General features: G+C 40.9%; 1 protein-coding gene across 14 annotated transcripts in view; it reads right to left on the reverse strand.

Annotated features, from left to right (window-relative positions):
- Spidr (scaffold protein involved in DNA repair) overlaps positions 1–15,471 on the reverse strand; it is a 236,145-nt gene that overhangs the window by 38,696 nt on the left and 181,978 nt on the right. For 13 of the 14 annotated variants that reach the window (XR_015632854.1, XR_015632855.1, XM_087576797.1 and 10 more), the window contains 1 exon segment: positions 3,019–3,159. Coding sequence is in view for 11 of the 13 variants with exons in the window: in XM_087576797.1 (XP_087432923.1) it covers positions 3,019–3,159 (141 nt within the window). In the remaining 2 variants the exon portion in view is untranslated. 14 annotated transcript variants of the gene reach the window in all.

A 15,471-nucleotide genomic window follows, 5' to 3' on the forward strand; every position in this document is an offset into this window, starting at 1 on the left:
TGATACTAGAAGCTATAATTAAATAATTATCAATAATGAAGGAGTAATATATAACTTAAAGAAAGGTAACAATGAGTTTGAGAACCTCAGATTTAGCGTTTATGATATTTAATTATAGGATACTTTTTTAAAAAAAGGTTTCTTCCTAGATATGCCCACTGGTGAAACAGCGGCATGACTCATTTAGAGAGGTAGCCAACTGTGCTGGACAGTTTTGTGTCAACTTGATACAAACAGAAGTCATCTGTAAAGAGGGAACTTCAATTAGGAAAATGCTCCCAGGGTTGGAGAATTAGCTCAGCAGTTAAGAGCACTTGTTATTCTTGCAGAGGACTGGGTTTGATTCTCAGCACCCAAATGGCAGTTCACAACTGTCTATAACTCCAGTTACAGGGGATCTGATGCCTGCTTTTGACCTCCTTGGACACATGATGCACACAGATCCATGCAGGCAAAATATACATACCTGTCAAATAATAAAATAAATTTAAAAAAAAGAAAAAGGAAAAAAATGCTTCTGTAAGATGGGCTACAGGCAACTGCATAGGGCATTGATGGGTGATAGCCCAGTTATCTCTGGGTTTGTCCTGGGTTCTGTAAAAAAGCAGGCTGAGGAAACCATGGGAACAAGCCAGTAAGCAGCACCCTCCATGGCCTCTGCATGTACTCCTGCCTCCTGCTTCGTGCCCTGCTTGAGTTTCTGCCCTCAGTGCTTTTCTGATGAAAAGTTATACAGAACTGTGAGTGGACAAACCTTCCCTCCTCGCTGCTTTGGATATTGGTGTTTTGTCAGAGGAATAGTAACCCCAACCCAGACAACAGCCATCAGCAAATGGGATCTGTGGTATACTCCACAGAAGAAATCCATGCCCGGTGATGCAAACCTTGCCACAGATCCTATTGCTTTCATTTTGCCAAGCAGATGTGTTATCAAAGTGCCTAGTAACATTCATATTCATCCAGTAGACGACAGCTACACAGGCAGAGGTTAAAGTATACACAAGTAATGGGTCAAAGTGCTGAGCAAAGGAACTGTTGGGTGCCCTTATCTAAACTGGACTTTTACATCGCCCCACCAATACTCTTGGTAGAGGAGACACACGAGCTACGGGGTGGAGAGGAGTGCTGTGAAACATAGTCTTCTGGACATGGTGTGCTCCTATACTTCTGAACGAACAGCAGCTTTGGTTATCTGCATAGACCTGAACAAGATCAAGTCAGTAGTAATATCAGGGCAACACTAATTGGAGTCAGTGGGGAGGAAAAGTGTTGGGTGTGTCTGAGGGCAGGAGTGGAGATTTAGGGGAGGATATGATTAAGGTACATTGTAAACATTTATTAACTACACAAAGAATAAATTAAACATACTTAAACAAGAAAAATGTGTTCCTTATTCCTTCTAATGTACAGATTAAAATGGTTTCTGATGAAGCAAGAACCGTAGTTTGGTCAGTCTGTACACCATGACGTCTCCCACTATCCGAACTGTTCAAGGTGAGATGCCATAGAACAAGAGCTCATGTAGCCCAGGCTGGCCTCAAACTGTGTAACTGATGATGGCTTTGAACTTCTGATCTTCCCATCTCTACCTCATAAATTCTGGGATTATAGAGGTATGCCATCACACCAAGAAAAAGCATTAATACTTGACAACATAAAACAGTTCCACTTATCTCAACACTCAGGAAATAGAGAAGATCTCTGTGTGTTTTGGGCCAGCTTGGTTTACAGATATAGAGTTCTACATCAGCCAGGACTACCTAGTGAGACCCTGTCTCAAAGGAAAATAAAGTTTTATGTCTTTTCATTGAGTTAGACTTTCACGTACACCCACTATTAAATAGCTTTTTTCTTTCTTTCTTTCTTTCTTTTTCTTTCTTTCTTTCTTTCTTTCTTTTACAGACATAGTTTAGAAAACTACAGAAAACAAATCTTCAATTACAGGGTCAAGAAGTAAACTATACATACAATTTTTTAAAAAATCTTTGCTTTTGTGTTCTATTTCTTTTTATTATGACTTAAATTGCCAGATTTCATCAGCTGGTTCCAAGATGCTCAAAGTTCTGGCCAGGCAATGAGGTAGGGCCAGTGGGAAGAAGTGGACTGATAGAAGGCTTTCCTTCTGACCTAGGTCTCTGGTTACACAGCAGGGTGAAAACTAATCCTGAACAGTTATTACTGCAAATTTTGCTCTCCTTAATCTAACTTAATTTGAAACAGTATTCAAAGAGGTAAAAATAATATTATTTCAAAGCTCACCTCCACAATGACATACTTAAAAAATAAAATTACCAAAATGTATTAATCACTAGAAATGAGGAGACTTTAAAAAATTAAACATTTACATAATAGTATATTTGTGGAAAAATATAGTTAACAACAATACTTAACAAAAATATAGTTACTTAAGGTTTCCACTACTATGAAGATATACCATGACCATGGCAACTCTTAAAAGGGCAAACATTTAATTGGGGCGATTTACAGACTCACAGATTCAGTCCATTATCATCAAGGTGGGAAGCAGGGCAGTATCCAGGCAGAGAGAGTTCTACCTCTTCATCTGAAGGCAGCCAGAAGACTGTCTTCCAGGCAGCTAGGAGGAGGATCTCAAAGCTCATGCTTACAGTAAAATACACACTTCCTTCAACAAGGCCACACCTACTCCACAAAGGCCCTGTCCTAATAGTGCTACTCCTTGGGCCAAGCATATTCAAACCACCACAATTAATATTTTTACTAAAGACATTTCATTTCATACATGTGATGTACTGTTCTTATCTGTTTTCTCTTAATTTCAACAAAATATTAACCAGAAGGGTGTATAATTACTTTGATTATCAATTATGTTTTTCTAGGGATACTGTATGGTCACTCAACTGTCAGTCTTGCTTTAGAGTACAGGTATGAGCAGTCCTGGCTTACTATCTTAAACAATAAAAATCTGAGATAAAAGCCAAAACGTTTGCTTTTTATTTGTTATTATATAAAGTAGATGATCTTCTAGCATGTTCTTACCTTCCTCTTGTAGCTTTCTGTAGAACCTTCACTCCCGACATGCTGCAGGACCTCCCTTCTAACTGTCTGTCCTTCCAGAGGGTGCTGTTCAAGTACACTTCCCCGAACATCCCACAGGCATCCTGCACTAGAAGGCAGGACCTGTAAAAAGCAGCATATTTATTTTCTAATTAAGAATCAAGAAGATCCCTGTCTTCTTCCCCCAAAACTGTACCAAAGTCATAAAGCTGCCTTTGCCTTTTGAACCATCTTGCCAAACTTTGTTTTGATTTTGTACATGCAAGTATTTAGATCGCTAGCCACAAAACACAGGAGACAAAAAGATTTTCAGCATTCACCCCTCAGCCATTGTGGTTGAAAATCTGATAAAGAGGGAGTACCCAGACCCCTGCGACCCTGGGAAGCAGATTCCCTGAACTGCATGCCTTCCAGTTCCCACCTGTGCCGGGGACCAGAACCCTGGCAACAGACCTGATCCCATGCAGCACACATCCCAGTTGCAGCTTGACAGGTAAGAACCCAAACCCCCACTCCTAAACCCGTGTACCAGGACCCCTGTGACCCAGGGAAGCAAATTCCCCACCCAGCCAGAGACCTTCTGGTACCCACCTGTGTAGGAGACCAGACCCCCGAGCCGGACCCGATTCCACACAGCCCACACCCATTTGCAGCTTGATTCCCCACGTATTATGACACATCCAGCTTCAGAAGATCAAAGGTTCACAGGAAAAACAGGCTCCAGTCAGAGACAGGGAGGCCACACAACACCAGAGATAACCAGATGGCAAGAGGCAAGCGAAAGAACATAAGCAACAGAAACCAATTTGACTTGGCAACAACAGATCACAGTTCTCCTACCACAGCAAATCCTGGATACCCCAACACATGTATAAGCAAGATTCAGATCTAAACTCTCATTTCTTGACTTTAGGAAGGACATAAATAACCCCTGACAGATCTCTCCTGAGAGACACAGCCAGAATACAGCAAATACATAGGCAAATGCCAGCAGCAAACCATTGAAATGAGAATGGGACCCCCATTGAAGGAACCAGAGAAAGGACTGAAAGAGCTGAAGGGGCTTGAGACCCCATAACAACAACAATGTCAACCAACCAGAGCTTCCAGGGACTAAGCCACTACCTAAAGACTATACATGGACTGACCCTGGACTCTGACCTCATAGGTAGCAATGAATAGCCTAGTAAGAGCACCAGTGGAAGGGGAAGCCCTGGGTCCTGCTAAGACTGAACCCCCAGTGAACGGGATTCCTGTGGGGAGGGCATAATGGGGAGAGGATTGGGAGGGGAACATCCATATAGATGGGAGGGGGAAGGGTTGGGGGATGTTGGCATGGAAACCGGGAAAGGGAATAACATTTGAAATATACATAAGAAATACCCAATTTAATAAAGATGGAGGGAAAAAGTAAATTCACAAAAGTATTAATATGAAAGAAGTTATACAAAGCAGATTTGACAAAGCAAACAGAATTTCAGTACATTTATTCACATACCAAACTCACACACTTTAGTGTGGGAAATTGCTACATGAATCCATAGGGTGTGCTTATGGAATCGAGGTATATGTGGGGATGTTGCCTAAGCTCAGCTTGCAAGGTGAGAGTGCAAACATGAGAAGGGCAGCAACAGTGGACAGGATGAGAGCAAGTACATTCCCCTGGGGTTCCGGAGAGCAAGCACACAGAGGAGTGCAGTGACTTTTTTTAAAAAAATGGTTATTTTATTTGTTTATATTTCAAATGTTGTACCCCTTCCTGGTTTCCTCTCTGCAAGCCCCCATCCACCCCCTGCCTCTATGAGGGTGCTCCCTTACCCACCCACTAACTCCCACTTCAGTGCCCTAGCATCTCTCTATGCTGGAGCATTGAGCCTCCATTAGGACCAAGTGCCTCTCCTCTCATTGATGCCAGATAAGGCCATCCTCTGCTACACATGCAGCTGGAGCCATGGGTTCCTCCATATGTATTCTTTGGTTGGTGGTTTAGTCCTTGGGAGCTCTGGGGTGTCTGGTTAGTTGATATTGTTGTGCTTCCTATGGGGCTGCAATACCCTTCAGCTTCTTCAGTCCTTCCCCTAACTCTTCCCTTAGGGTCCCAGTGCTCAGTCCAATTGATGGCTGTTGAGCATCCACATCTGTATTGGTCTGGCCAGAGCCTGACCAGCTCCTGTCAGCAAGCACTTCTTGGCTTAGCAATAGTGTCTGCAGATGGGATGGATCCCTAGGATCAGCACTTCTGGATGGCTTTTCCCTCAGCCTCTACTCTACTCTTAGTCCCTGTATTTTCTTTAGATAGGAACAATTCTGGGTTAACATTTTTGAGATGCATGGGTGGCCCCATCCCTAAACCAGGGGCTATGCCTATGCAACAAATATGGTCCATGGTCTCTGTAGGTTCTATCTCCCCCGTGTTGTGTAACAGCTAACGTCAACCCTGTTGAGTCTTTGGAACCACATGATCATCATATTAGATGCTCAAAAGGTCTTTGACAAAACAAATACCCCTTCAAGTTAAAAGTTTTGGAAAGAACAGGAATTCAAGGCCCACACCTAAACATAGTAAAAGCCATATACAGCAAACCCAATAGCCAACATCAAACTAAATGGAGAGAAAACTCAAAGCAATTCCACTAAAATCAGGGACAAGACAAGGATGCCCACTCTCTCCTGATCTAGTCAATATAGTCCTTGAAGTTCTAGCCAGAGCAATTAGACAACAAAAAGAGGTTAAAGGGATACAAATTGGAAGGGAAGAAGTCAAAACATCACTATTTGCAGATGATATGATAGTATATTTAAGTGACTGCAAAAATTCCATCAGAGAACTCCTACAGCTGATAAACAATTTCAACAATTTGGCTAGACATAAAATTAACTCAAACAAATCAGTATCTTTTCTCTTCTCAAAGGATAAAAAGGCTGAAAAAGAAATTAGGGAAAGAACACCCTTTACAATAGTCACAAATAATATAAAGTATCTTGATGTGACTCTATCCAAGCAAGTGAAAGATCTGTATGACAAGAACTTCAAGTCTCTGAAGAAAGAAATTGAGACGATCTCAGAAGATGGAAAGATCTTCCATGCTCATGGATTGGCAGGATTAACATAGTAAAAATGGCTGTTTTACCAAAAAAATCTACAGATTCCATACAATCCTCATCACAATTCCAACTCAATTCTTCAAAGAGATAGAAAGAGCAATTCTCACATTCTTCTGGAATAACAAAAAACCCAGGATAGCAAAAACAATTCTCAACAATGAGAGAACTTCTGGGGTTATCACCATCCCTGACCTCATGCTATACTACGGAGCACAGTGACTGAGCAGAGGAACTGAAAGGCCGCATGTCCTAATAGTACAATGAAAATAAACAGTGATGTAAGGGCAGCGCACAGAAGACAGTACTATAACAGAGAATACAGAAAAGAATGACACGGTTCTTAAACTTAAGAAGCAGATGCTAATTTGAAAGAATATCTAGTAGAACAGAAATTTAATTTATATCTACTTTCTCAAAGGTTATGGATAAAGCCAGAAAATTCTGAAAGCCACCTCAGAACTATCTACCAACAAAGGGGATTTCAAGAGTGGTTATAAAATAAAGAATTTTTCAGCTTTAATTTTTAAAGAAGCACTTTCCCATTGGTATGTAATTCAGGCTGGAATATTTGTAAATACTACTGCCATCACAAAAGATAATTTCTCAATTATATATTTTAGAAAGAATAATGCTGGAATTAGTGGTATATGCTACCATGTCTAGCTTTGGAGAGCACAGTTATTACTTTTATTAGTATAGTAATTAATATATTTTTACTATCTGTACTATATCTGTCCCCATAGAGTACACATTGGCCTGAATTTAAGATCCTCCTCTGCCGACCTCCCGACACTTGGGATTATAGGTATGAGTCACAATACCCAACTACTTTTGGAAACTATAATATGCTTTTGAATTCACAAATCAAACAGAAAATTATAACTAGAAAAATGCTCAATACTATGATCTATATGATAAAAGTGTCAAAACTTATTGTTAGGGAAATGATAGTATTTCATATAATAAAACTGTATTTTCTATTACATTTTACTTACTTATTTTTTGTGGGAGTAGGAATTGAATGTAGGACCTTGTGTCTGTCCTCTCTTGCCACTGAGCTATATCTTGTACTTTTCTGTTTTACTTTTAGTTTTTTATGGCATTTTCACAAGTCTCTATCAAACCCCTGTAGTTCCCAATGCCTCCTGAAGCTGCAACACCCACTCGTCTAGTTGTAAAGCAGCTCTCCTGATGCCCTTGCTGGTGCAGAGCAGTCTCAGTGACCATGCTCAGCTCAGTGCCAGTCCTCTCCTGTCTGGAGGCTCATCTGTCCCATCCCCCGCAACCCCCTGTCTCTCTCACCTCTGTCTCTGTCTCTCTGTCTCTCTCTGTCTCTCTGTCTCTGTATCTCTGTTTCTGTCTCTCTGTCTCTGTCTCTCTCTCTGTGAGCGCGCATATATACAGACTACAGTGTGCATATGGAGGTCAGAGGTAAACTTGTGGAGTTGTTTTACTTCCACCTTTTATGTGCATACTGGGAACAGAAGTGAGGTTATTAGGCTAATGCGGCAAGGCCTTTTACCCACTGAGCCCCTTCACTGGCTCCATTTAAGAGAAAGGAAGGAAAGAGGGAGGGGAAGGAAGAGGGAGAGGGAGAGGGAGGCAGAGTCCTGTGTGTATTTTAAGTGTATGGTATGTGTGTACATGAGGCTATCTTTTCCTTCTTAAATACTTTCTGAATTCAGGAGCTCTCACCTTTCAGATTCTGTGAGAGCCAATGTCAATCTATCTGTCCAATCTGCCTAAGGATAAGGCAGCTTCCTAGAATGCTGGGAATTGTGGCTTTTGGAAAATAACAAAGCCACTTGGGGAATACTGTGCTTCTGTGGTTTTTACCCTTTAAAAAGCCCCTATAAAATGTGGCTTGCTGGGATTCTAGAGAGTGGACCTGAGCCCAATCCATCCTCACCAGTATTTAATTAAAGCTTGGTTCAAATTTGGCTCAAAACTGTAAAACTTGTTTTTCTCTGGTGAATCTCAGGATTACCAATTCCTGGAAATGTGTTGGAAATCATTCATGAAGGAAGGTATTGATCCTCTGTACGTACAAACACAGTGGCCTGTGAGATTGATGTGCTTATCTCAATAAGATCTAGTCTTTTATTTAAAATCCAGTCATGCTTTCTCTGCCCCTTCTGTTTTTATTATCCTCTGTGAGAGCGAGAATGAACACATATCCTTTTCTATTAGACTGAACTCTCTTTCTGTCCCAGCCATTTACATGTCTCCTCACTTCCCAGCCACCTCTTTATCCAAGCTTTCTCTCTATTTACTTTAAAGAGGTAAAAATAGGAAAAGCCATGGGGTTGAGGGTGAAAGGAGGTCCGTATCCAGGCCGCATGTATTAAGAAGGCCTTCAGCTTTCCTATAGGAAGAGAGCATCAAAGTGACCCTTTGATAATGATGCATAGTTTAGGCCTACTAAATCTTACTGTTTAAAAAAGTTAATATCAAAATCTCTATGGAACCCAATATAAAGTTCTCTTTCTTGGTTGTCCTACAAAGGCAGAGGTGGGGAACTGATATTACTCTTTCCTAGTTTGCTGACTATTGCTTTTATCTCAAATAGCCAAAGGAGCTGGAGGCTACTTCTGCTTGTTGTTTTGCTTTAGTTTGTCATATGGTCCTGGATCATGCCTCCCTGCCCCTGCCCTGAGTACTGCTCTCCCTTGGTTTGTGCTGGCTGGCTGTGCTCTCACACTGTCCTCTACATTGAGCTGTGGCTTAGGGACAAGCTGGCTCACACCTGAAGTAGGTTTCCACAACAGCAGTTACCTTATAGGTCACAGTGAATTCCACCTACTTATTAATGCTCCCTCTTGGTGAAACACTATCTTCAAAAACCCACTGCTGGCACAGGTCTGCTTGCTTTTCTTGAGCCACTAGAAATACTGAGTGGGTCTCAAATGGCTTCCCAGCAAAGCAGCATCCTGTCAAAGATTTAGGACCTTGCAAAAACTACCTATATGAGCTAAAACTTACTCATTTTAACATGGGAGTAACAGAAGTTAAGGTAGACAGCACTGAAAGAGTTACCCATAGAGGATAGGGCTGGGTTCAGTGGATGGTACAGTGTGCAAATCTTTCTTTAGTGGGCACAACTGATAACAAAGCTTAAAAATGTTTTTTTCTAAAACATTCTTGCACATGTTACATTAGGTCAGTTGTTGGATTTTATGTGGATCAACTTGCTTTATTAAATGATAATTTTGTTTGTCATAAAAATATATATGTGAATAAAAATAGTTAAGCTGTGTATTGAAAAAGGTAAGGTCTATGACTTATCTTTCTCACTAATTTTCCTTGTTTGTAGTCATGGAGCCATTTCCCAATGCCAGTTTTGCTTCTTCACTTCCCATTCTGTTTGTTTCTTTTGTTACAGTGTGAGCAAACATTCCTGAACAGAAGCTGTGTCTGATGAGAACAAAGCCTCCTGAAAGGAGTCGGGTCTGCAGGTTCTCTTGGGAATCTCAGTGCTGTGGAGAGATGCGGATTCTGTAGGTTCAGAAGCTGATTGATCTATATGGGGTTACTTTTAGCCGTCTAGGATGCCATTTCTTGCCATACACATCATGATAAAATACACTAAACACTTCTCAGAAGCTATTGACTTTAACAGAACACTAATTTTCACTCTCTTGAAAGCTACAAATGTCAGCAGAAAGCATCTTGGACCTTTTCACCAATCTTTGTTGTAACCAATTCTCTAATGTACCCAATAGATTTTAAACTTGTCATGATTTATGACTTTCTCTGTTCTGTAAAAGTATAAAAAACTTTATGAAGCTGCTTCTACATTGAACACTGAATTTGGTGTAACCTACAGTTGTGTTTCTGGGCCATGGTCACTCATAATGGCTCTACTACAATAAACCACCTTTTAATTCTCTTTAAGATGAGTGCTGTAGCCATGTGGTGTTAGCATACACACTGAATCCCAGCACTTGGGAGGCAGAGGCAGGTGGATCTCTGAGTTATAGGTCAGCCTGGTCTCAAGAGTAAGTTCCAGGACAATCAGGATTACATAAATAAATCCTGACTTGAAAAATCAAGATGAGAGCAGTGGTTTTTATGTGGCCAAAAGGAGCTCATATAACCTAGGCTAGCTTTGAATTTGTTGAGTGGTTGAGGATAACCCTTCGATCCCAAGTGCTGGATGTGCCATGTGTTTGTTTATTTTGTTTGTTTAATAATTCACTGAGTTCAAGTCAAGTTGTTTCATGAGCACAGGTTGGAGCTTATTTATTGGAGTATGGGTAACTTTATCAGTAGCTACACCACCTAAAAAATGGCTTCTCTTCCCCTACCAGCCATGAACTGCCCACAGTTTCTCAGTCATGGTAGGTCCTCGTGAGCCCCTGCTTCATCCACACTGGACTGTTGCTAGGGTCAGTTTTGTGCATGCAACCTACAGCTGCTGTGAGTCCCTGAGAATAATATCATCACGTCCAGAAGACAGCATTTTGCAGCTGTTTTAGGATTGATGCTATTGCTGTGATAAAGACACTGACCGTAAGCAACTTTGGGAGGAAAGGGTTTATTTGATTCTAGGGTTTGTAGTCAATGAAGTAACTCAAGACAGAAGTCTGGATGCAGGAGCTGATGCAGAAGCTGTAAAGGAAACACTGACCAATGGCTTGCTCAGCCTTCTTTTTTATATGATCCAAGACCACGTGCCCAGAGGGTGGCATCAGCTCCCATAGGCTGGGCTATCTCATTTTCTTATTCTAGTTAAGAAAATGCCTATTAAATGTGTATATAGGCAAGTCTTCTGGAAGCTTTTCTTAACTGGCTTGTGTCAGTTGACATGAAACTGACTAGTGCACAGCACTCCTCCCTATCTTTCAGCTTTTACATTTTGTCTCCCTCTCTTTGGGTAAGTTTTGGGTGCAAGGAGACAGATAACATAGATGGCCTGTTTCAGGAAGAACAATTAGCATTTATTTATTCTCAGTACTTGGGTCAGGTTTAAGTTTCTGCATTAACCAATGCCTACTGCAAAAAGAAGCTTCTCCAATGAATATTGAAATCATTATTCTATGTAGGAGACAGACTTACACCATGTTTATTTGGTAAAGCAGTAGCTTCCACACCCCCAAGTATGATCTCCTTGGCAGTGAGGTTTTATAAAATACCAGATATAGCATATCAGGAATGAATTTCCTCTCCAAGCATTGACCTTAAACCCAAGGGCAAATGCTTTATAATCTAGAATGGTCACCCCATTATCGTTCCGGTGGTCCTACTGCACCAGTATTGGCACAGATCCCCAACAGGCTGGTACTATAGCATCAGTGGTCTACCAGTGGGCAAGATCATTGATGACTCTTCTCCCTCGTCATCCCTGCCCCCAAAAGCTGGGAAAGCTTTTCATCAGCAAAGGAAGCTTCTGGCTCAACCCTAGCTTCACTTTCTGTGTTGTAATGTCCTCACCAAAAAAAAAAAAAAAAAAAAAAAAATCTCATCATTTAGTTCCAGTAGACAAGTGTGGCGGTTTGAATAGGAATGGGATGTCTCCTATACGCTCATATACTTAAATAGCTGATTGCCATGTTGGGGCCATTGTCTGTGGACTTCATAGAAGCTTTGGGAGATGGAACCTTGTTAGAGGAAGTGGTCACTAGGGGCTAAATTTGAGAGTGTAGTGCTTCACTTTACTTCTGTGTATAGATGAATGAATGATCAGTTTCCTGATCTTGCCACCTTACTTCCCTACATGCTGCCACAGCTCCCACACTGTGATGGTTTCTATCCCTTTGGAACTCTAAGGCAAAATAAATTTTTTTATTCCTAAGCTGCTTTTTGGTTATAGTATTTTATCACAACAGAAAGTATCCATAGAACTATATTTCAAAAGCTATAATGCAAACGGCCGAGAAACATTTTTAAATATTTTAAAATACACCACCAGGGAAATGCAAATTAAAAACACTTTATGATTTCATACCTCAACCCTTGGCAGAATTGTCAGGATTTAAAAAGAAAGAAAGAAAAAAAAAGAAAGATATTAAGAAAACAGATGCTAGCGTAGATGCAGGGAAGACGCTAGTGTGGATGCAGGGAAAAGAGAACATTTACTCACTGCCTGTGGGAGTGCAAACTGGCAGTCATTATGGAAATCAGTGTGGAGGTGCCTCAAAAAGCTAGAAATAGATCTACCATGAGAGTTATACTTAAAAAAAAAAACAACACAGTTTTCAACCCAGAATGAAACTGACAGCAAACAGGGAGCTTTTAAAACTGTTTGTGAGCACTTGTGATAAAGGAGAGAGGACTATTATCCCACAGAGTGCACCAGAACTGGGTTTGTTCTATCAGACAGCTCATCATTTTGTCCTTGGAGTAACGTTCTAACAGGCAAATTCCACTCTTAAAGCACCGAGGCAGAAAATAAACACCCTTACCCAAACAGGTTTCCGTGTCTCTGGCAGAGGAGACGGCTGTGCTCTGTGACTGAGGAACACAGCCCTAGTGTCAATCCTTACTCCCACACGATCCAGGCGACTTTAATTTGCTTAACACCAGCCGTGTTACTATACTTTTTCCAAACTCAAAAATCGTAGTTTCTGTCATCCAACTAGACAATCTGAATTGCTAGTGATATTCATGTACTTGTCTTCATAGACGGGGGGGAATCTTTATGTGAAAGCAAAGAGGGAGAGATAGGAAGCTTCTGTTTGAACCAACCTGTGACGATGGGTTTTATAGAGGCAATCTCATCCCTTAGTTACTGTTGTTTTATGTGTAATGTAAGTTTCTGCTAAGGGTAAAGCAAAACATGACTTGAAATGCAGACCCTCATTTTCCCTGTCCTAGGCAGTCACTCAGCTCCACCTAGGAAGAACCACGACATTGGAGACAGACATAGTGACATCAGCCTCTAATCTCGGGGCCAAGGCAGAGATCATGATTTGAGGCCACTGTGGGCTATATACGGAAAGTCCAAAGCTACTCTGTGATACACAGTGAGACCCTGTTTCAAGAACAAACAAAACAACAAAGAGTAAGCAGATGATATTTGTGAACCCATATTAACCTTTTCAGAAATGCAAAACAACACACATAAGAGGTCTAACATGTAAAGGTCTATTATATAGTTAATATTTGCCTTTTCCCTTCTGTGTGTGTATATGTGTTTACACACACACACACACACACACACACACACACACACACACACACACTTACATGCACTAGTGATTGAACTCAGGGCCTCATGTATGGACATCAAGCATTCAGTCAAAGCTATATCCAGATCCTGAAAAGCTTTTTATTTCTTCCCTTTATCAGCTTCATTGTAGAACACTTTAAAAGTTATATATAATAAAAAAAAAAAACAAAAACGATAAAATGAATGACAAAGAAAAAAAAGTTAGATTTGTAAAGGGGAATTTAAGGCTACAATTCCTCTGAGCATTTTAATCTCACCCTCTTTTTTCTAAACTAACTTCTCTTTCTTTCATTCAGTGGTACAATTTCACTGCTCCACAGAGAAGGAACAAGGGAAACTGTGGACGTGTGTGTCAGCACATGCAGATTTGCCAAGAAGGAAGATTAAGTGACCATGTGGGTGTTTACGCTGAGATCGCAGCAGTTCTTAGCAGTTCACCAAGAATTCCGGGAATCAAGACAGGCTGGCTGTTCTATTCTAGGTCACCGTCAGAGGCTGCAGTCTGAGGATCTACAAGATCTTATTCTCTACTTCGCAACCTTTTATTAAGCATCGACTCAAGAACAACAGAGAAGGAACTGGAGTATGAAGTATAAAAGTAAAAAGCGAGAGACAGAGAAAGGTGGCAGGGAGCAGGAAAAGCCAGGAGAGGCTTGACCCAGATGAGAGAGGAGCTCCCCAGAAGACAGGAGGAGGGCTGCTGCTTCCTTGCAGCTGGGAACTAGACACAGGACACTGCGTTCCCTTTTCTCAAAAAAAAAAAAAAAAAAAAAAAAAAAAAAAAAAAAAAAAAAACCACAGGCATGGGATCTCAAAGTAAACACTTAATCCTGCTGTTTATCTTTTTATCATGAAGAGATGTTAACAGCATGGTGTTTTTTTTGCTATACAGAAATGTTTCTTATTCATTTAAAAACCATATTTTGCTAAAACATGACAGTTCTCCTTCCCTTCCTTCTTTCCTTTCTACCTTTCTATGTACTAAAATAGGGTCTCTCTATGTATCCCAGGCTTGTCTCAAACCTGAAGCTCATTGTTACAGTTTCCTAAGTACCGAAATTACAGGCATGCGCCATCAGGCTTCATGTGAACTTTCCAGTATCACTAGATAGGAAAAATAATAACTTTTCCTTCTAAACATGTAGTTTGTATGGTTTTGATACCCTGTAGGATCCCATATCCACTACCACTGTCACAGCATTAAGCAGTTCCTATGAGATTACAGATGAGCTTGCTTGCTTGTCTGTCTTGACTAGGCAAACAATTTCTGGAAGGACAGACTGTAGGTGAGACAGTTATAGACTATAACCATTTCCTCATTCCTAAACCCCTAGCCCCGCCTAGATGAAAGATCACAGTCATCGTTTCCCTTGCAGAGCCCTCAGTTTGTAGCCTGAGAGAGGCTGTCCCACGCTGTGTGTGTTAATAAACAGTCCTGTCTGTCTGAAGTCAGATATCTGTCTCTGCTGCTTCAGAAACCAAAAGGCTCTTCTTTTAAAGGGGGTTGGTATATAGAGGTCAGACTGTGAAGGAAAAAGCAGAATGGAGAGCGAGGCTCTGACTCCACACAGAATCCTGATCTGTATTACACAACATCAGGTGTAAGAGGCTCCTGAAGACTAGTGAGACGGTTTAATTTTGGAGACTCTGGAGCCCCAACAACAGCCCTGCTTTAGTTCATTAAGTGTTCATGACCAAAGAGACAAGAAAAAGAAGCTTGGAGATATCCTGATGATGAAGATTGGACTTGCCCCAAGAAATTCAAGGCCTCTATCAACAGGAAATAGTCTATTTTGTTGGCTGAAATAGATCTATTCACCCTTCCCCCTCTAACCTTGTCTCCTACCTACTGTGGGGCGGGGGCTGGAAGGAATTCGAGTGCAACAACAGTCTACCAAATGAAAACAGCGTTAGTAAAATGCATACATACAAGCCCTACACCAATATTAATGAAAACCTTATAAGTCATTATACAATTGTAGGAACAGCCATTCTAGGAACAAAATTAAAGAAATCTGTTAAATTGTTTTGATGTATTTTAAGTAAATTATTTTCAATATTAAAGCCTATGCAGTTTCCTGTACCAGTGGTAGTAAGTAGTCAAGCAGACACCGTTAGATGGCAACTCTCTTCTTTCTAGGAAGGTTGGTTCCAGGTGT

The sequence above is a fragment of the Rattus norvegicus genome, chromosome 11, assembly GCF_021556685.1.
Source record: "Rattus norvegicus strain SHRSP/BbbUtx chromosome 11, alternate assembly SHRSP_T2T, whole genome shotgun sequence".
NCBI lineage: Eukaryota > Metazoa > Chordata > Mammalia > Rodentia > Muridae > Rattus > Rattus norvegicus.